This window comes from Sitophilus oryzae, unplaced genomic scaffold (assembly GCF_002938485.1).
Source record: "Sitophilus oryzae breed Bouriz unplaced genomic scaffold, Soryzae_2.0 scaffold_1745_pilon_pilon, whole genome shotgun sequence".
Classification (NCBI taxonomy): domain Eukaryota; kingdom Metazoa; phylum Arthropoda; class Insecta; order Coleoptera; family Curculionidae; genus Sitophilus; species Sitophilus oryzae.
Genome location: NW_022146441.1, coordinates 1,564,805 through 1,586,592, shown reverse-complemented (window position 1 = coordinate 1,586,592; position 21,788 = coordinate 1,564,805). Strand labels below are relative to the sequence as shown.

The following is a 21,788-nucleotide window of genomic DNA, read 5'->3' as shown; positions in this document are numbered from 1 at the left end:
CTGTAGCTACCTCATTATACTCTAACGTAATTTTATCCCATGCTTTTTTCTTCTTCTCAATATTATAGGAATCAGTCCTTTTATCTTCTATAATAGGATAGTTTATCAACATTTTAATAAATTGTTCCTTATCACTTGCCGAATATTTTACCGCCATTGCAAAAGACAACAAACAATAATAACAAGAAAAACGTTTTGGGATCAGTACCGCGCTCTGGTTTAAAAATCGTCGCGTGCCGTGGACGGAAAAACACATAAACAAATTAAATGCGCTTGCTCAAATCGCCACACGAGTCATAGCGAGTTGCCAGCGCGGCGACGGCGAGGATATCGTCTATGCATTCAAAATTGATATCGTTCGCTTCGCCGAAAGTTCGCTGGCGGTGCGACTGGGAGATTTTTCAACGCCTCGCCGGCGAATGACTATGAATACGGGTGACAGTGCTTCGTCCCATGGACAAAAATCGAAAAAAAAAGTTAAAATTTAGTAATATCTGAATATGTAATTTTATACTTATAGCAATGTTCAACCATCCTGTATATTATTTTTCATAAACAGCGATTTTTGTTAGCAAATATTTTCACTAAAAAATAAATTTTGCGATCATTATCTTATCAGTGAAAAGAATAAAATTCATAGTAGTTTTGTATATTAAGGAGCTAAACGGTACGTACTTAATTGAAAGCCACTATGGATATTGTTAAACAAGGTATGTACTTTAAATTTATTTCTAAACAAGTTTGTGATTGTTTAGTTTTTATTTATTTTTTAAGTTGATTTCTAAATGGGTACAAAAATTTTACGTTTTCAAACTTCAAAAAGGCATTTAAAAAAAACATATCAGAACATATCGTATTTATTGAATATTTTTGTTGTCATATTCATACACTTTTAATTTTTGTATAGTTCACCTGCGTCTGCTTGCGACGAACTTTATTTTATAATACTTTTGGGATGGAGTCAAATTGATAAGCAATGCCGATCTGGTTAATACTTGGCTTGATCATAAGGACAAGAACTCAAAATTATTTGTATTTCAAAAAATGTGTTCTTTATTAGATATTGATGAACCTTCCAGTCAAATAAGACACCACTTGTGCCTGAAAAAAACCACTATGTTGGAGCGAAACGTCGCATAAAAAAGTTTCCATCTTTCAATTTATTATAAAACCTCATACCCAAGAAAAGGAAAAAATAATATATGTATATGGTCTATTAAAGAGGTAACTATTAACATCCGAACCCCTCATACCAACAAAAAGAACAGTAACAACGCGAAAAAGTAACATATTAGAAAATAATGTACAGAAATATCTTATATGTCAGGATACTTCATCTACCTGTGATTTGGATTTACCTTTAATAACATTCTTTGTCACAAAATTTACGAACCAAAAAAAGCTATTATTTAGTAACTATTATCTCAGGTCGTCGCCTGGTCTCCCTAGTTTGTGAATAATATTTTAAAAATCAATAATTTTATTTATGTATACAGAGTGTCTTAAAACTGAATGTTTAGAATTGAAAGAAATCTGTCTATCTTTAAATAGGCGGTTCATATCAACACCCATACGATCGAAATAAAACGGCGTCAAAGACGGCTGGAAAATTACAATCGATGACAATTGTGGCAAGGTCAAGCCCTAGACGTCTTCTCTTGTTTTTTAGTGGCGCTTACTGCCTGCCAATCGACCTTAAGAAGGTTGTAATTTATTTTTATATTGAGTAAAATGATTTTTAAATGGTGTAGTTTAAAATTCTAGAAAAAATAAATCTGGAAATAGATTTGTGTGCCTGAAAACGTTCGAAGTCTATATTAAAAAATCTTGTCTTTGACGCCCTCTTTATTTTCGATCACACGGTACAATCTAATTCTAGATAACAGAGAATAATTGTCTGTCATCCCTTCTTTCTCTAGGCATACTAGACAAGTACGATTTACTTATTAAAGTAATTTTTATTCCGTTACAGGAATACCAGTGACGTTGCACCTAACGTTGAAGGGAAGTTAGAGCTGTAAGTATATGTATTCGGAATTCTTTAATTTTCTATTTAACTGGTTCTTCATTATATCATTTAACACGCGTTTTTTATAACTCAATATTTATAGTTTGTCTAGCAAGAGACTCTTTATTTTTGACATATGTCATCCAAAAAATATCAGAAAAAAATCAATCTACTTGAAGAAAACAATCGTCATTGTGGTATATTTGTATGTTCTTATGCTGGACAGCGTATAGAGATAGAAATATTAATTATCTTCTTATTAAGTTTAAGTGATACCGATGGAGTTGAACTTAACACTACGGAGGACAGTGAACAAGAAGAGCAAGATGAAAAGAGCGCAGAACAGAACATAGAGCTGTAAGTATAGTTTTAAATATTTTAAAATTCTCATATTAACTAATATGTGTTTCCTTTATAACTCAATATATATAGTTTGTCTAGCAAGAGACTGTTTAAGTTTGACATATGTCATCCAAAAAATATCAGAAAAAAATGAATCTACTTGATAAGTCAAATGACAGAAAACAATCGTCATTGTAGTATATTCATATATTCTCATGCTGGACAACGTATAGAGATAGAAATATTAATTATCTTCTTATTAAGTTTAAGTGATACCGATGAAGTTGAACTTAACACCACGGAGGACAGTGAACAAGAAGAGCAAGATGAAAAGAGCGCAGAACAGAACTTAGAGCTGTAAGTATAGTTTCAGTTATAGTTTAAGAACCTAGCCTATACAATTATAACACAGTAATATTTTACAATTATATAGAGATAGAAATATTAATTATCTTTTTATTAAGTTTAAGTGATACCGATGGAGTTGAACTTAACAGCACGGAGGCCAATGAACAAGAAAGGCAAGATGAAAAGAGCGCAGAAGAGAACATAGAGCTGTAAGTATAGTTTTAAATATTTTAAAATTCTCATATTAACTAATATGTGTTTCCTTTATAACTCAATATATATAGTTTGTCTAGCAAGAGACTGCTTAATTTTGACATGTCATCCAAAAAATATTAGAAAAAAATCAGTCTACTTGATAAGTCAAATGACAGAGAACAATCGTCATTGTCGTATATACGTATATTCTCATGCTGGACAGCGTATAGAGACAGCAATATAATTTTTTTCTTATTAAGTTTAAGTGATACCGATGGAGTTGAACTTAACAGCACGGAGGCCAATGAACAAGAAAGGCAAGATGAAAAGAGCGCAGAACAGAACATAGAGCTGTAAGTATAGTTTTAAACATTATTAAATAATATGTGTTTCCTTTATAACTCAATATATATAGTTTGTCTAGCAAGAGACTGTTTAATTTTGACATATGTCATCCAAAAAATATCAGAAAAAAATCAATCTACTTTATAAGTCAAATGACAGAGAACAATCGTCATTGTCGTATATTCGTATATTCTCATGCTGGACAGCGTATAGAGATAGAAATATTAATTATCTTTTTATTAAGTTTGAGTGATACCGATGGAGTTGAACTTAACAGCACGGAGGCCAATGAACAAGAAAGGCAAGATGAAAAGAGCGCAGAAGAGAACATAGAGCTGTAAGTATAGTTTTAAATATTATTAAATAATATGTGTTTCCTTTATAACTCAATATATATAGTTTGTCTAGCAAGAGACTGTTTAATTTTGACATATGTCATCCAAAAAATATCAGAAAAAAATCAATCTACTTGATAAGTCAAATGACAGAGAACAATCGTCATTGTCGTATATTCGTATATTCTCATGCAGGACAGCGTATAGAGATAGAAATATTAATTATCTTCTTATTAAGTTCAAGTGATATCGATGGAGTTGAACTTAACAGCACGGAGGCCAATGAACAAGAAGAGCAAGATGAAAAGAGCGCAGAAGAGAACATAGAGCTGTAAGTATAGTTTTAAATATTTTAAAATTCTCATATTAAATAATATGTGTTTCCTTTATAACTCAATATATATAGTTTGTCTAGCAAGAGACTGTTTAAGTTTGACATATGTCATCCAAAAATATCAGAAAAAATCAATCTACTTGATAAGTCAAATGACAGAGAACAATCGTCATTGTCGTATATTCGTATATTCTCATGCTGGACAGCGTATAGAGATAGAAATATTAATTATCTTCTTATTAAGTTTAAGTGATACCGATGGAGTTGAACTTAACAGCACGGAGGCCAATGAACAAGACGAGCAAGATGAAAAGAGCGCAGAAGAGAACATAGAGCTGTAAGTATAGTTTTAAATATTTTAAAATTCTCATATTAAATAATATGTGTTTCCTTTATAACTCAATATATATAGTTTGTCTAGCAAGAGACTGTTTAAGTTTGACATATGTCATCCAAAAAATATCAGAAAAAAATCAATCTACTTGATAAGTCAAATGACAGAGAACAATCGTCATTGTCGTATATTCGTATATTCTCATGCTGGACAGCGTATAGAGATAGAAATATTAATTATCTTCTTATTAAGTTTAAGTGATACCGATGGAGTTGAACTTAACAGCACGGAGGCCAATGAACAAGACAAGCAAGATGAAAAGAGCGCAGAAGAGAACATAGAGCTGTAAGTATAGTTTTAAATATTTTAAAATTCTCATATTAAATAATATGTGTTTCCTTTATAACTCAATATATATAGTTTGTCTAGCAAGAGACTGTTTAAGTTTGACATATGTCATCCAAAAAATATCAGAAAAAAATCAATCTACTTGATAAGTCAAATGACAGAGAACAATCGTCATTGTCGTATATTCGTATATTCTCATGCTGGACAGCGTATAGAGATAGAAATATTAATTATCTTCTTATTAAGTTTAAGTGATACCGATGGAGTTGAACTTAACAGCACGGAGGCCAATGAACAAGAAAGGCAAGATGAAAAGAGCGCAGAAGAGAACATAGAGCTGTAAGTATAGTTTTAAATATTTTAAAATTCTCATATTAACTAATATGTGTTTCCTTTATAACTCAATATATATAGTTTGTCTAGCAAGAGACTGTTTAATTTTGACATGTCATCCAAAAAATATTAGAAAAAAATCAATCTACTTGATAAGTCAAATGACAGAGAACAATCGTCATTGTCGTATATACGTATATTCTCATGCTGGACAGCGTATAGAGACAGCAATATATTTTTTTTCTTATTAAGTTTAAGTGATACCGATGGAGTTGAACTTAACAGCACGGAGGCCAATGAACAAGAAAGGCAAGATGAAAAGAGCGCAGAACAGAACATAGAGCTGTAAGTATAGTTTTAAATATTATTAAATAATATGTGTTTCCTTTATAACTCAATATATATAGTTTGTCTATAGCAAGAGACTGCTTAATTTTGACATATGTCATCCAAAAAAATATCAGAAAAAAATTAATCTACTTGATAAGTCAAATGACAGAAAATAATCGTCATTGTAGTATATTCATATATTCTCATGCTGGACAGCGTATAGAGATAGAAATATTAATTATCTTCTTATTAAGTTTAAGTGATACCGATGAAGTTGAACTTAACACCACGGAGGACAGTGAACAAGAAGAGCAAGATGAAAAGAGCGCAGAACAGAACTTAGAGCTGTAAGTATAGTTTCAGTTTTAGTTTGAGAACCTAAACTATACAATTATAACACAGTAATATTTTACAATTATTTTGTTATTAGAACGATAGTGCAGGAAAAGGTCCATCAGTGTTCCTCATGTTCCTACCGAACATTAAGGAAAGGAGAGCTTCAGAAACATATGGATACTCACCTACCACCGGAAGAGAGACGGTTGTTTTCTTGTCTGTATTGCTACAAAAAATATACACGAAAAGTCACAGTAAAACGGCACATTGAACTTCGTCACATTGGCATGTGAGTTTTTGTCCTATATCGTATATACTTGTGGATAAAAAACTCTTTACGGGGGTTGTCTTTTATATTTTGCTTATAGACGTAGAAAAAACAGTAAATAACTTTTAAACACTATTGTTTCTCGAAGTATTATATCTGCATCTGTTGGAACCAATTCTGAAAGCAGTTTATTGACAAAACATTAAACGAAATGTAAACCCCAAATCATAGACACAATGATAACAATACACAATATATAACTTACAATTCCATACATACGAGGCGTTTCGGAAAAAATAAGAAGGATAGGAAAACAATATAACATACGAACATCTTTCAAAACACTAAATACACTTAGATCCATTTTATCACATACTAAACCAATGAATACAGAACAACAAACAAAAAATGTAATATACCAAATACCCTGCGAATGCGATAAATTTTACATTGGTCAAACATCTAGACCCTTAAACGTTAGAATTAAAGAACATAAAGATTATTTAAGAAAGGGAGATTTTCACGAATCTAAGATTTGTCAGCATTCTTGGGACACAGGGCACAGAATAAATTTTAATAACGCCAAAATTATAATGAAAGAAGCGATAGCCTCTAAAAGAAAAACAAAAGAGGCTTTAAATTACTATAATGCAACTTTATACTAAGAAAACATTTATACATTCACAAAATACAACAAAGTCTAATAATATAGTCTGAAAACAATGAATATTGAATTAAAATTGAAAAAGTTAAGCGCGACCCCTTGTGTCAAAATTAGATGATTAAATTTTTGCAATTTTTACACCATTTGATGACCGGTGGCGCCTCTAGTGTTTGTTCGGGCGGTTAGTCTTTTACTCCCGCTTATGGCCATTAAAGAAAAAGTTCTAAAGGGGGATGTTTTGTGATTTTAACAGAACGTCAACGGTTTCTTGTAGACGTATCTGTTTTAAAAAAGTAAATAGTTCTCGAATAGTTGAATTTATATATTTTAAATAGTTTTTTTCTTTATTCTTTGTATTTTTTTGCTTCCGAAGACGGAAAGAGATAACTTTCCGAAACGTTAAGCATTTTTTTTCTTTGTTAGACAAATTTGTATTACTACATAACTTCTGACAAGCAGCATCTGTTTAGGTTTAACGCAGAAGTGTTTGCAAAAAATAATTATTTTATTTTGTAGATTTTCTTGCAGTGCAGTGGCGAAATACCCATAAAGGATTCTTTTGGAAAAATAACTACTTAGTTTATAAATTTAACTATTTTAGTTTAATATTAATAACTATTAGATTTTTTGGATCCTCCATATAGTCCCGACCTAAGTCCTATCGACTTTTTTACTTTTCCAAAAATTAAGTATGAACTGAGTGGTCAAAGGTTCCAGTCCTAGAAGATGCAGAGAGCGCCTTCAAAAAGGCAATTTTGAAGGTACCAACTGCTTTCATAACAAGGAAAATGCATATTTTTACATAATGGTTTTAAAAAATAGTTCATATAATTACAAATTGAACAAAAAAAAGAATCGTTGATATCGGTTAAGAAATGCCTCTAATATAAAATAATTAAATATTATTAATTTAAATTGCCGGGCAAACGCTCTCTACCGCGCCTTGCCGCTGTGACGTCACCCGCCGTTCTTCTGGTTGAGTGGAGCCAGACGCGTGTTTATTTTACACAGTTTGCTTTTAAACGCTGTTGAATCCGAGTCAAAATTTTAGTTATTTGTGTTAATTAATACATAATTAGAGTAATTAGTGATATTTATAAAAAATAGTAATGGATGAGCGAAAACAGAAAAAAATGGTCCAAGGCCATGAGAAGAGATGAAAAGAAAAACGTTAAATTATCCTCTATTTTTACGATTTATTGTTGTGAAGATCATTTTGATGTAAGTTCATATATTTATAAACAAAAATGCGAGTAGCGGAAAAAAGGGGCCAAAAAATCATATATTTATGTATATTGTCTTACATAGGTATATGAAATTTGAATGTACAGGGTTCATTACAGGTGTCATTATATTTTGACACCCACATACAGCCTTAACTGCAAGTTTTAGAAGAAACCATTAAATAAAAAAGTTGTATGGTTTTTCATATACTCTCTTTTAAAATTAATTCTAGTTATACAGGGTGTCTCAAAAAAGGTGGTCCAGAAAATTGTAGGTATTTTTCGCTTTTCAACTGTCAATATTTCGTAAACATTTGAAGATAGGTATAGGAATTATACATGAAATATATCTAGAATATCTAGAAATTTGCGAAGAATCCAAAAATATATAGGGTGTTTCACTTAAAAAAGTATCTTAATTTTGGCGTTTGCTTATGGGACACCTTGTATAATATTTTCATTTCTGATAAACAATTTATTTCCTATAATTTCGTAAAAAAACAATCTTTAAAAATAACAAGGGTAAGGGGGTGTCAATTAATATATATAAAAAAAAAACTTTCTTTTTCACGCTATGCTCTGGAGTTATTTTTCCACGTACTAAACAAATATTTTTGTCTCTTTTCACTTCTACATAACCTACAGCATTATCTCCATACGTCTCCCTACCTGATCTGAAAAATAAGTTTATAACATTAATTTATAACTATATAAAAGTTCGTAACAGTAGGTACCTACTTATACTTAAATATGCCTAGTACTACAAAGAATAAATGTTACCTCTCTACCTCTCTTTTTTCCTCGTAATTCAGCACCAATAAATTGGGAATTTGTATTTATAAAAGCAGCCAACATAAAAGCATCGACTTTTGGAAGTTATCTGATTGTGCTTTTACAAACCCGGAATCTGCCATTACTTAAAAAATTTTCAGAACACACAACACATACAAATAATAACTGCACAAAAAAGCATAAAAAGCTCCTTCAATCAACGCTACAAGCAACACAAATGTCTTAGTACGCCACCTAAATAAGTACATAAACGGAACACGTCTGGCTGCTGCTGGCCATCGCGCGTCGACGAGAACGGCGGGTGACGTCAGACCAATATATATCGTTTCAATTCGCGAGGCGTCGTTTGCGTTATCCATAGTATTTTAATGGCCCGTTTTATAAAATTGTGGTATTGCTTTCAAAAAAAAAGTTTTTTTTTGCATTTATATATATTTATTCTAATAAATTGAACAGTTTCTGGCGAAAAATAAAATATATGCATGTTCTTCATTGGTTCCAACGTGCAAAATATAAAAGACAACCCGTATATATGATATAGGCAGGTTACACATTTTGTGTAGGCGGGTTTTAACATTCAAAAATGTTTTTATTAGTGAGAAGAACACACAGGCAAAGTTATATAAATGTGGCCAATGCGAGTTTGTAGGTCGATGTGCTATACATCTTATCCGACACAAGAAAGTTCACTCGTCGGAAAAACCTAACTGTACCTCGAAATTTGGGGGAAACTACCCATTAATCCGTCACATTAAGCGTCGTTTTAGTGGCTTGTAAGTGTTTTTACATTGTTAATACCGTATGATCGAAAAAAAACGACGTCAAACACAGTGTTAATTTTTGACAAGTTTTTTGTCACTTTTTAGTAAATGACGTCTAGAGAATAATCTCGCCAAAATTACCATTGCTTGTCATTTCCCAGCCCTCTTTGACACCGTTTTTATTTTCGATCATACGGTACAATCTAATTCTAGATAACAGAGCATAACTGTCTGTCGTCTCTTCTTTTTTTGAACGGACTAAACAAGTAAAATTGACTTGTTAAAGTGATTTTTATTCCGTTACAGGAATACCAATGACGTCAAACGGAATTTAGAGCTGTAAGTATACGCAGTCGGAATTTTTTAATTTATTATTTAACACACATTTTTTTATAACTCATTAACATATTGTTTGTCTAGCAAGAGAGTGTTTAATCTTGACGTATGTCGTCCAAAAATGTCAGAAAAAGTTCACTCTACTTCTGAAGTCGAACGACAGAAAACAATCGTCAAGAAATATATCGTCACTGCCATATATATTTACTTGCTAGATAGCCTATTGTGAATGAAATATTATATTAATATAATTTTTATTACGTTACAGTGATATCCATGACGTTGAACTTGCCAGCCCGGAAGTGAATAAGCAAGAAAAGCAAGTTCAAAACAGCATAGAACAAAAGTTAGAGCTGTAAGTGTAGTTTTACTACGATTTTTTTTATTTATTAACTATTTCATCACTATCATATTAATTAACTGTTTTCTGTATATCTCGATGCATATAGTCTGTCCAGCAGAGAATATCTAATTTCGACAGATTCATCCAAAAATGAGAAAAGATTTTCTCTATTTGAGAAGTCAAACGACAGAGAATAATCGTCATTCTAATTTATTCTCCTGCTGGACAGGCCATAGGGACAGACATGTTATTAACGCAATTCTTATTAAATTACAGTGATAACGATGACGTTGAACTTACCAGCGCGCAAGTCAGTAAACAAGCAGAGCAAGTTCAAAACAGCGTAGATTCTGATGATAAGTGAGTTTTCTTTATTTAATTATTTTGAGATCGTCGCATTATTAATGTATGTCTAAGAAGTAACTTGATATTCATATAGTCGGGTCAAGGAGAGAATATATGATTTGGCAGGTGACATTCGAAAAATTACGCAAAAACAACCTCATCTTGAATTAAAACGTCAGATCAACTGTCACGTTTATATTTTTTTTCTCTAGAGGAAAAAATTATTGTTAAAATGTATGTTTTATTAAATTACAGTGATATTCGGGCTGTTGAAATTACCAGTATGTCCATACTGAGATCTTATTTATTGTCGTCCGACAATAAACAAGAGAAGCATGTTCAAAATAGGGAAGCCTCTGATGAGATAGCGCCGTAAGTATAGTTTTACTGAAATTTTTTTAATGAAATTCTTGATAACTCAATATATAGTCTGTCCAGAAGAGAATATTTAATTTCGACCGATGTCATCCAAAAAATGAGAAAAAATCAATATCTTTGAGAAGTCAAACGACAGAGAATAATCGTCATTGTAATTTATTCTCCTGCTGGACAGGCCATAGAGAAAGACATGTTATTAACGCAATTCATATTAAATTACAGTAATATCGATGACGTCAAACTTACCAGCGTGGAAGCCAATAAAGGAAAAGAACGTGTTCAAAACAGCGTAGAGTCTGATGATAAGTGAGTTTTTTATTTAACTATTTGAAGATTTTCGCATTAATTAACGCATGTCTAAGAAGTATAGTAAACGCCACGAATGTTTGGGAGTGATTCATCGCTTTTTGAAGTTAGAATCGACACGCGCGCTATCATTTTTACATGAAAAACGTAAATTTTTACCGCAGACGTAGGTTTGTAAAGGCCCGGTCTAATCATCTGCCTGCGCTCCTCCTACTTATTCTAAAATGTTAGCGTGATTGACAAAGACGATACTATATCGCGTTTCTTTGATTGATTCGTTTTTGTGCGTCAGTCCATTGGTGTGCTTGCAGTGTGACCAATGGGACATTCCAGTTTATATTTATAAGCAAATATATGTTTTGACAAGACTTTGACAGTTAAAACAACAAATTACAGCAGATTATATATTGATTATTATATGACTTGAAACACCACGGCACTGGAATTAAGTTTTATGTGACCTTGAACAGATTAGTTCACATGGTAGCGGCCGATGAATCACTCCCAAACATTCGTGGCGTTTACTATAGCTTGAAATTTATATAGTCTGTTCATAAGTTTATAAGATCTAAGGGTTTATATGGGGTTTATGTCTTCTAGAGATCTTTATGACTTCTAGAGATCTTTATGACTTCTAGAGATTTGCCAAAATTGCTTCTTTCTACCCGCGCGGTTTTAACTGCACCTTTACAGCCGAGCAAATTAACCGAAGTGTATGGGGGCATTTTAAAACATTTTAAAAAACAACAAAACACCAAAAACATTTTAAAAAACGTATTAGCCCCGGTACAGTAACAGGACGTAAATCATTTAATTTTCTAATTAGACCAGCAGCGCTGCGTAAAGGGATGTACGATTGTTCCAAATGCAACTACCAAACGACATTAATGGCAAACCTGACAGGACACACAGAAATGCACAGGGTACGGGAGGAACGAAAGTTGTTGTTACCGCTGCGTAATAAGATGTATAGATGTGCCAAATGCAACTACCAAACGACATTAATGGCAAGCCTGAAACAACACATGGGAACTCACTCGGCACGGGAAGAACGACGGATGTCTGCTCGTCCGCACTGTGATAGGAAATGTACGAGAAAAGATAACTTAGGCCATCACCTTAAAAGTTGCTCTCTTCATTCCAGGTAAGTTTATTGTCGATATAAAAATTGTGTCTTAGATGATACACTCACGTGGTTAAAGCTATTATAGTAAACGCCATGAATGTTTGGGAGTGATTCATCGGTCGCTACCATGTGAACTAATCTGTTCAAGGTCACATAAAACTTAATTCCAGTGCGGTGGTGTTTCAAGTCATATAATAATCAATATATAATTTGTTGTATTAACTGTCAAAGTCTTGTCAAAACATATATTTGGTTATAAATATAAACTGGAATGCCCCATTGGTCGCACTGCAAGCACACCAATGGACTGACGCACAAAAACGAATCAATCAAAGAAACGCGATATAGTATCGTCTTTGTCAATCACGCTAACATTTTAGAATAAGTCGGAGGAGCGCAGGCAGATGATTAGACCGGTCATTTAAAAACCTACGTCTCCGGTAAAAATTTACGTTTTTAATGTAAAAATGATAGCGCGCGTGTCGATTCTAACTTCATCAAGCGATGAATCACTCCCAAACATTCGTGGCGTTTACTATACTTCCAACTGCGATGCCGCTCTAGATCATATAATATATATTTACGTGACTACAGACTTCACTTAACTCATTGAAAACTATTGATTAAAATAACAAGACTTGCTGCTATAACTTTATTGAGAGACATGGCAACACTACAGAGATATACTGTCGTGTTAAAATTAAAAAAAAAAACAGTTAAAAACACGTTAGGTGTGTAAATGGGGCTGCCGAAATCTTCCCTCACTCGTTTGACAGACTTTTTCTAATGATCTTTTCTAATTTAATTATCGTGTAGAATAAAATGGTTTATTTTATTTTACATACATTTTCCTACACACGAAAAAACTGGCAACACGGTATGCCGTGTTTTTATTTTGTCTAACTGTCTGTCAAGCGGTCATTTATATTTAACTCTGTCGCGTGCACTGAAATACAGACCACGAAATTTCGATGGCCAGATCGGTATAATTTCAGTTGGTTTTTCAGTGGTCTAAAAAATGACATGAAGATAGAAATTAACAAACTGTAGACAATGAAAACTTACTAAATTTAATTCTTTTTGAGTTACAGCGATAGCCATGATGTTGAACTTATCACTAAAGAAGACAGTAAACAAGACGAACATGTTCAAAGCAGCATAGCATCTGGTGATAAGTTAGAGCTGTAAGTATATTTTCTCAGTGTCGCTAAGTATTCGATTGTAATTGTTATTAAATTACAGTGAAAGACATAATGTTGATCTTATCACAGCAGATAATAAACAAGAAAAGCAAGTTCAAAACAGTACAGAACTGAAGTTAAAGCTGTAAGTATAGTTTTACTCAATGTTTTTAACGTATCGTTCAATTATCTCATCATTATCATATTAATTAACACGTTTTTTTTAACTCAATATATATAGTCTGTCCTGCAAGAGAATGTTTAATTTCGGCAGATGCCATACAAAAAACATCTGAAAAAAATCACTCTACTTGTAAAGTCAAACGACAGAAAACATTCTTTCATATATTCTCTTGCTAGATAGCCTATAGAGAAAGAAATATTTTTAAATGTAATTCTTATTAAATTACAGTGATATTGATAACGTCGAACGTACCAGCTCGGACATAGAGCCGTGTTAAAATTTAAAAAAAACAGTTAAAAACACGTTAGGTGTGTAAATAGGGCTGTCGAAATCTTCCCTCACTCGTTTGACAGACTTTTTCTAAGGATCTTTTCTAATCATTTAATTATCGTGTAGAATAAAATGGTTTATTTTATTTTACGTACATTTTCCTACACACGTAAAAACTGGCAACACGGTATGCCGTGTTTTTATTTTGTCTAACTGTCTGTCAACCGGTCATTTATATTTAACTCTGTCGCGTGCACTGAAATACACACCACGCAATTTCGATGGCCAGATCGGTATAATTTCAGTTGGTTATTCAGTGGTCTAAAAAATGACATGAAGAAAAAACTGAACAAACTGTAGACAATGAAAAATTACTAAATTTAATTCTTCTTGAATTACAGCGATAGCCATGATGTTGAACTTATCACTAAAGAAGACAATAAACAAGATGAACGTGTTCAAAGCAGCATAGCATCTGGTGATAAGTTTGAGCTGTAAGTATATTTTCTCAGTGTCGCTAAGTATTCGATTGTAATTGTTATTAAATTACAGTGAAAGCCATAAAGTTGATCTTACCACAGAAGATAATAAACAAGAAAAGCAAGTTCAAAATAGCACAGAACTGAAGTTAAAGCTGTAAGTATAGTTTTACTCAATGTTTTTAACGTATCGTTCAATTATCTCATCATTATCATATTAATTAAGACGTTTTTTTTAACTCAATATATATAGTCTGTCCAACAAGAGAATGTTTAATTTCGGCAGATGCCATCCAAAAAACATCTGAAAAAAAATCACTCTACTTGTAAAGTCAAACGACAGAAAACATTTTTTCATATATATTCTCTTGCTAGATAGCCTATAGAGAAAGAAATATTTTTAATGTAATTCTTATTAAATTACAGTGATATTGATAACGTTGAACTTACCAGCTCGGAAGCCAATAAACAAAAAGAACGTGTTCAAAACAGCGTAGATTCTGATGATAAGTGAGTTTTTTTATTTAACTATTTTGAGGTTGTCGCACGAGAGGACGTAAATCATTTAATTTTCTAATTAGACCAGCAGCGCTGCGTAAAGGGATGTACGATTGTTCCAAATGCAACTACCAAACGACATTAATGGCAAACCTGACAGGACACACAGAAATGCACAGGGTACGGGAGGAACGAAAGTTGTTGTTACCGCTGCGTAATAAGATGTATAGATGTGCCAAATGCAACTACCAAACGACATTAATGGCAAGCCTGAAACAACACATGGGAACTCACTCGGCACGGGAAGAACGACGGATGTCTGCTCGTCCGCACTGTGATAGGAAATGTACGAGAAAAAGATAACTTAGGCCATCACCTTAAAAGTTGCTCTCTTCATTCCAGGTAAGTTTATTGTCGATATAAAAATTGTGTCTTAGATGATACACTCACGTGGTTAAAGCTATTATAGTAAACGCCATGAATGTTTGGGAGTGATTCATCGGTCGCTACCATGTGAACTAATCTGTTCAAGGTAACATAAAACTTAATTCCAGTGCGGTGGTGTTTCAAGTCATATAATAATCAATATATAATTTGTTGTATTAACTGTCAAAGTCTTGTCAAAACATATATTTGGTTATAAATATAAACTGGAATGCCCCATTGGTCGCACTGCAAGCACACCAATGGACTGACGCACAAAAACGAATCAATCAAAGAAACGCGATATAGTATCGTCTTTGTCAATCACGCTAACATTTTAGAATAAGTCGGAGGAGCGCAGGCAGATGATTAGACCGGTCATTTAAAAACCTACGTCTCCGGTAAAAATTTACGTTTTTAATGTAAAAATGATAGCGCGCGTGTCGATTCTAACTTCATCAAGCGATGAATCACTCCCAAACATTCGTGGCGTTTACTATACTTCCAACTGCGACGCCGCTCTAGATCATATAATATATATTTACGTGACTACAGACTTCACTTAACTCATTGAAAACTATTGATTAAAATAACAAGACTTGCTGCTATAACTTTATTGAGAGACATGCCAACACTACAGATATATACTGTCGTGTTAAAATTAAAAAAAAACAGTTAAAAACACGTTAGGTGTGTAAATGGGGCTGTCGAAATCTTCCCTCACTCGTTTGACAGACTTTTTCTAATGATCTTTTCTAATTTAATTATTGTGTAGAATAAAATGGTTTATTTTATTTTACATACATTTTCCGACACACGAAAAAACTGGCAACACGGTATGCCGTGTTTTTATTTTGTCTAACTGTCTGTCAAGCGGTCATTTATATTTAACTCTGTCGCGTGCACTGAAATACAGACCACGCAATTTCGATGGCCAGATCGGTATAATTTCAGTTGGTTTTTCAGTGGTCTAAAAAATGACATGAAGAAAAAACTGAACAAACTGTAGACAATGAAAAATTACTAAATTTAATTATTTTTGAATTACAGCGATAGCCGTGATGTTGAACTTATCACTAAAGAAGACAATAAACAAGATGAACATGTTCAAAGCAGCATAGCATCTGGTGATAAGTTAGAGCTGTAAGTATATTTTCTCAGTGTCGCTAAGTATTCGATTGTAATTGTTATTAAATTACAGTGAAAGACATAATGTTGATCTTACCACAGCAGATAATAAACAAGAAAAGCAAGTTCAAAACAGTACAGAACTGAAGTTAAAGCTGTAAGTATAGTTTTGCTCAATGTTTTTAACGTATTGTTCAATTATCTCATCATTATCATATTAATTAAGACGTTTTTTTTTAACTCAATATATATAGTCTGTCCAACAAGAGAATGTTTAATTTCGGCAGATGCCATCCAAAAAACATCTGAAAAAAATCACTCTACTTGTAAAGTCAAACGACAGAAAACATTCTTTCATATATTCTCTTGCTAGATAGCCTATAGAGAAAGAAATATTTTTAATGTAATTCTTATTAAATTACAGTGATATTGATAACGTCAAACTTACCAGCTCGGACATAGAGCCGTGTTAAAATTAAAAAAAAAACAGTTAAAACCACGTTAGGTGTATAAATGGGGCTGTCGAAATCTTCCCTCACTCGTTTGACAGACTTTTTCTAAGGATCTTTTCTAATCATTTAATTATCGTGTAGAATAAAATGGTTTATTTTATTTTACATGCATTTTCCTACACATGTAAAAACTGGCAACACGGTATGCCGTTTTATTTTGTCTCACTGTCTGTCAACCGGTCATTTATATTTAACTCTATCGCGTGCACTGAAATACAGACCACGCAATTTCGATGGCCAGATCGGTATAATTTCAATTGGTTTTTCAGTGGTCTAAAAAATGACATGAAGAAAAAACTGAACAAACTGCAGACAATGAAAAATTACTAAATTTAATTCTTCTTGAATTACAGCGATAGCCATGATGTTGAACTTATCATTAAAGAAGACAATAAACAAGATGAACGTGTTCAAAGCAGCATGGCATCTGGTGATAAGTTAGAGCTGTAAGTATATTTTCTCAGTGTCGCTAAGTATTCGATTGTAATTGTTATTAAATTACAGTGAAAGACATAATGTTGATCTTACCACAGAAGATAATAAACAAGAAAAGCAAGTTCAAGATAGCACAGAACTGAAGTTAAAGCTGTAAGTATAGTTTTACTCAATGATTTTAACGTATCGTTCAATTATCTCGCCATTATCATATTAATTAACACGTTTTTTAACTCAATATATATAGTCTCTCCAGCAAGAAAATGTTTAATTTCGGCAGATGTCATCCAAAAAACATCAAAAAAGTCAAACGACAGAAAACATTCTTTCATATATTCTCTTGCTAGATAGCCTATAGCGAAAGAAATATTTTTAATGTAATTCTTATTAAATTACAGTGATATTGATAACGTTGAACTTACCAGCTCGGAAGCCAATAAACAAACAGAACGTGTTCAAAACAGCGTAGATTCTGATGATAAGTGAGTTTTTTTATTTAACTATTTTGAGGTTGTCGCACGAGAGGACGTAAATCATTTAATTTTCTAATTAGACCAGTAGCGCTGCCTATAAGGATGTATAGTTGTTTCAAATGCAACTACCAAACGACATCAATGGCAAGCTTGAATTCACACCGGGCACGGGAAGAACGACAGTTGTTAGCGCTGCGTAATAGGACGTATAGTTGTTCCAGATGCAACACCTACCGTACGACATCAATGGCAAGCCTGCATCGACACATTGCAACTCACTGGGCACCGGAAGAACGACAATCGTTTGCTTGTCCGCACTGTGATAATAAATATACGAATAAAGTTAGTTTAGAGTATCACCTTCAACGTTGCCATCTTCGTTCCAGGTAAGTTTATTGTCGATATAAAAATTGTGTCTTAGATGATACACTCACGTGGTTAAAGCTTATTACTTCCATCTGCGATGCCGCTCTAGATTATATATATTTACGTGACTACAGACTTCACTTAACTCATTGATAACTATTGATTAAAATAACAAGACTTGCTGCTATAACTTTATTGAGAGACATGCCAACACCACAGAGATATACTGCCGTGTTAACGGAAAATTAAAAAAAAAAACAGTTAAAGACATGTATATATATAAGTCGGTTCAGAACGTTCTACGACCTTTTCCGACACCTAACCTCCACTCTTCTCTATTTAGCCAGAGATCATCAGGTATTTCTCTATTTTCTAGCTTACTTTATCCACACCCTCCCTCCAGCTTCGTCGCGGCCTTCCTCTTTTATTTCTGCCTCGAGGTGTCCACAGTAAAATTTGTTTTGGTATTCTGTGATCGGGCATTCGTTGCACATGACCAAACCATATGAGTTGTTTTATTCTTATGTCGTCCACCAATTGTCTGTTCTGCTCCCATAATCTCTCTTACTCTGTCGTTGGTTATTTATTCTCTTTTTGATTTTCCAGCAGATCTCCTCCATTAATCCATTTCGGTCGCTGATAGCATGTTCTCTGTTCTGCTTTTCAACTGCCATACTTCGCTTCCGTAAGTTATAATGCTTTTCACTACCGTATTATATATGTTCTTCTTATTAGCTTTAGAGATTCCTTGATCCCACAGTACACCATTTAACATAGATATTGCCCTCCTGCCTTGCATTATTCGATCTTTTATACCCTCATCGAGTTTTCCATCGTTATATATTATATATTATATTATTATATAGATATTTACCTCCAACCCCCATTTCTTATACTCTTCTATCAGCTTCCTTGCTGTATATTCAAGGCCGTCGTGATCTTGGGCTAGGACTATCTGGTCGTCCGCAAAAAATAGGGTGTACAGGGTGTCATCATTTATTAGGGGGATTCCCATTCCCCTACACTTAAGCATCAATTTTTTTAGTGCCTGTTGCAGGTATATTTTGAATAGTATAGGAGATAGGCAACATCCCTGTTGAGGCCTTTTGTAATTTTTAAGCTTTCTGACAATGAGTCTCGTATTTTTATTCTAGCTGTGGTGTTCTGGTGTAAGTTCTTAACTGCTTTAAGTAGGTGGACATTTATATTAGTGATTTCCAACGTTTCCCACAATTTATTTAATGGTGTGCTGTCATAAGCCTTTTGGAGGTCTATATATAGTAAGTGTACCTCTTGATCTTTTGCCCTTTTTTTTCTCTAAGACCTGTGTTATGGTAAACAGATGATCCACAGTAGACCTTCCCGCTCTAAAACCCGCCTGTTCTTCTATTTCTATCTCGTTATATTCATTTTCTGTTTAATTCTTTAGTATCTTTCCATATAATTCTACTTAATGTGCTTGTCACTGCTAACTCACTCACTAAAGACACGTTAGGTGTGTAAATGGGGCTGTCGAAATCTTCCCTCGCTCGTTTGACAGACTTTTTCTAAGGATCTTTTCTAATCATTTAATTATCGTGTAGAATAAAATGGTTTATTTTATTTTACATACATTTTCCTACACACGAAAAAACTGGCAACACGGTATGCCGCTTTTTATTTTGTCTAACTGTCAACCGGTCATTTATATTTAACTTTGTCGCGTGCACTGAAATACAGACCACGCAATTTCGATGGCCAGATCGGTATAATTTCAGTTGGTTTTTCAGTGGTCTAAAATATGACATGAAGTAAAAACAACAAACTGTAGACAATGAAAAATTATTATTATTTATTATTATATTATTTTATTAAAATTATTATTATTACCACAGAAGGTAATAAACAAGAAAAGCAAGTTCAAAACAATACAGAACTGAAGTTAAAGCTGTAAGTATAGTTTTACTCAATGTTTTTAACGTATCGTTCAATTATCTCATCATTATCATATTAATTAACACGTTTTTTTTAACTCAATATATGTATATATAGTCTGTCCAGCAAGAGAATGTTTAAATTCGGCAGATGCCATCCAGAAAACATCTGAGAAAAATCACTCTACTTGTAAAGTCAAACGACAGAAAACATTCTTTCATATATTCTCTTGCAAGATAGCCCATAGAGAAAGAAATATTTTTAAATGTAATTCTTATTAAATTACAGTGATATTGATAACGTCGAACTTACCAACTCGGACATGGAGCCGTGTTAAAATTTAAAAAAAAACAGTTAAAAACACGTTAGGTGTGTAAATGGGGCTGTCGAAACCTTCCCTCACTCGTTTGACAGACTTTTTCTAAGGATCTTTTCTAATCATTTAATTATCGTGTAGAATAAAATGGTTTATTTTATTTTACATACATTTTCCTACACACGAAAAAAACTGGCAACACGGTATGCCGCTTTTTATTTTGTCTAACTGTCAACCGGTCATTTATATTTAACTTTGTCGCGTGCACTGAAATACACACCACGCAATTTCGATGGCAAGATCGGTATAATTTCAGTTGGTTTTTCAGTGGTCTAAAATATGACATGAAGTAAAAACAACAAACTGTAGACAATGAAAAATTATTATTATTTATTATTATATTATTTTATTAAAATTATTATTATTACCACAGAAGGTAATAAACAAGAAAAGCAAGTTCAAAACAATACAGAACTGAAGTTAAAGCTGTAAGTATAGTTTTACTCAATGTTTTTAACGTATCGTTCAATTATCTCATCATTATCATATTATTTAACACGTTTTTTTAACTCAATATATGTATATATAGTCTGTCCAGCAAGAGAATGTTTAAATTCGGCAGATGCCATCCAAAAAACATCTGAAAAAAATCACTCTACTTGTAAAGTCAAACGACAGAAAACATTCTTTCATATATTCTCTTGCAAGATAGCCCATAGAGAAAGAAATATTTTTAAATGTAATTCTTATTAAATTACAGTGATATTGATAACGTCGAACTTACCAACTCGGACATGGAGCCGTGTTAAAATTTAAAAAAAAGCAGTTAAAAACACGTTAGGTGTGTAAATGGGGCTGTCGAAATCTTCCCTCACTCGTTTGACAGACTTTTTCTAAGGATCTTTTCTAATCATTTAATTATCGTGTAAAATAAAATGGTTTATTTTATTTTACATACATTTTCCTACACATGTAAAAACTGGCAACACGGTATGCCGTTTTATTTTGTCTAACTGTCTGTCAACCTGTCATTTATATTTAACTCTGTCGCGTGCACTGAAATACAGACCACGCAATTTCGATGGCCAGATCGGTATAATTTCAGTTGGTTTTTCAGTGGTGTAAAAAATGACATGAAGCAAAAACTGAACAAACTGGAGACAATGAAAAATTACTAAATTTAATTCTTCTTGAATTACAGCGATAGCCATGATGTTGAACTTATCACTAAAGAAGACAATAAACAAGATGAACATGTTCAAAGCAGCGTAGCATCTGGTGATAAGTTAGAGCTGTAAGTATATTAGAGATATATAGATATGTATATATTAATAAATAATATTTTCTTGCCTTTTCTCTACTTTCGATTTTTCGAAATTAGAAAAAATACACAGCTAAAGGCGATAAAATATTTGTTAATATAGACTAAAGCTGTAAGTATTTTGTTCATTTCATATATGTATATAGAGATATAGACTT

At 32.9% G+C, this 21,788-nt stretch overlaps 1 protein-coding gene across 36 annotated transcripts in view; it reads left to right on the top strand.

Annotated features, from left to right (window-relative positions):
• Positions 1-21,788, top strand: part of LOC115881991 — a 78,663-nt gene that overhangs the window by 42,538 nt on the left and 14,337 nt on the right. For 8 of the 36 annotated variants that reach the window (XM_030899762.1, XM_030899768.1, XM_030899763.1 and 5 more), the window contains 31 exons: positions 1,973-2,017; positions 2,273-2,365; positions 2,615-2,707; positions 2,815-2,907; positions 3,154-3,246; positions 3,483-3,575; positions 3,812-3,904; positions 4,152-4,244; positions 4,494-4,586; positions 4,836-4,928; positions 5,175-5,267; positions 5,507-5,599; positions 5,683-5,877; positions 9,132-9,308; positions 9,603-9,635; positions 9,901-9,987; positions 10,252-10,335; positions 10,576-10,692; positions 10,921-11,004; positions 11,831-12,148; positions 13,222-13,314; positions 13,373-13,456; positions 14,167-14,259; positions 14,318-14,401; positions 16,216-16,308; positions 16,367-16,450; positions 17,159-17,251; positions 17,310-17,393; positions 17,639-17,722; positions 17,794-18,099; positions 21,511-21,603. In XM_030899762.1, the coding sequence (XP_030755622.1) occupies positions 1,973-2,017; positions 2,273-2,365; positions 2,615-2,707; positions 2,815-2,907; positions 3,154-3,246; positions 3,483-3,575; positions 3,812-3,904; positions 4,152-4,244; positions 4,494-4,586; positions 4,836-4,928; positions 5,175-5,267; positions 5,507-5,599; positions 5,683-5,877; positions 9,132-9,308; positions 9,603-9,635; positions 9,901-9,987; positions 10,252-10,335; positions 10,576-10,692; positions 10,921-11,004; positions 11,831-12,148; positions 13,222-13,314; positions 13,373-13,456; positions 14,167-14,259; positions 14,318-14,401; positions 16,216-16,308; positions 16,367-16,450; positions 17,159-17,251; positions 17,310-17,393; positions 17,639-17,722; positions 17,794-18,099; positions 21,511-21,603 (3,354 nt within the window). Of the gene's footprint in view, positions 1-1,972; positions 2,018-2,272; positions 2,366-2,614; positions 2,708-2,814; positions 2,908-3,153; positions 3,247-3,482; positions 3,576-3,811; positions 3,905-4,151; positions 4,245-4,493; positions 4,587-4,835; positions 4,929-5,174; positions 5,268-5,506; positions 5,600-5,682; positions 5,878-9,131; positions 9,309-9,602; positions 9,636-9,900; positions 9,988-10,251; positions 10,336-10,575; positions 10,693-10,920; positions 11,005-11,830; positions 12,149-13,221; positions 13,315-13,372; positions 13,457-14,166; positions 14,260-14,317; positions 14,402-14,670; positions 14,755-16,215; positions 16,309-16,366; positions 16,451-17,158; positions 17,252-17,309; positions 17,394-17,638; positions 17,723-17,793; positions 18,100-21,510; positions 21,604-21,788 lie in introns of all 36 variants that reach the window. The other 28 variants (XM_030899765.1, XM_030899764.1, XM_030899787.1 and 25 more) reach the window with 28 other exon arrangements.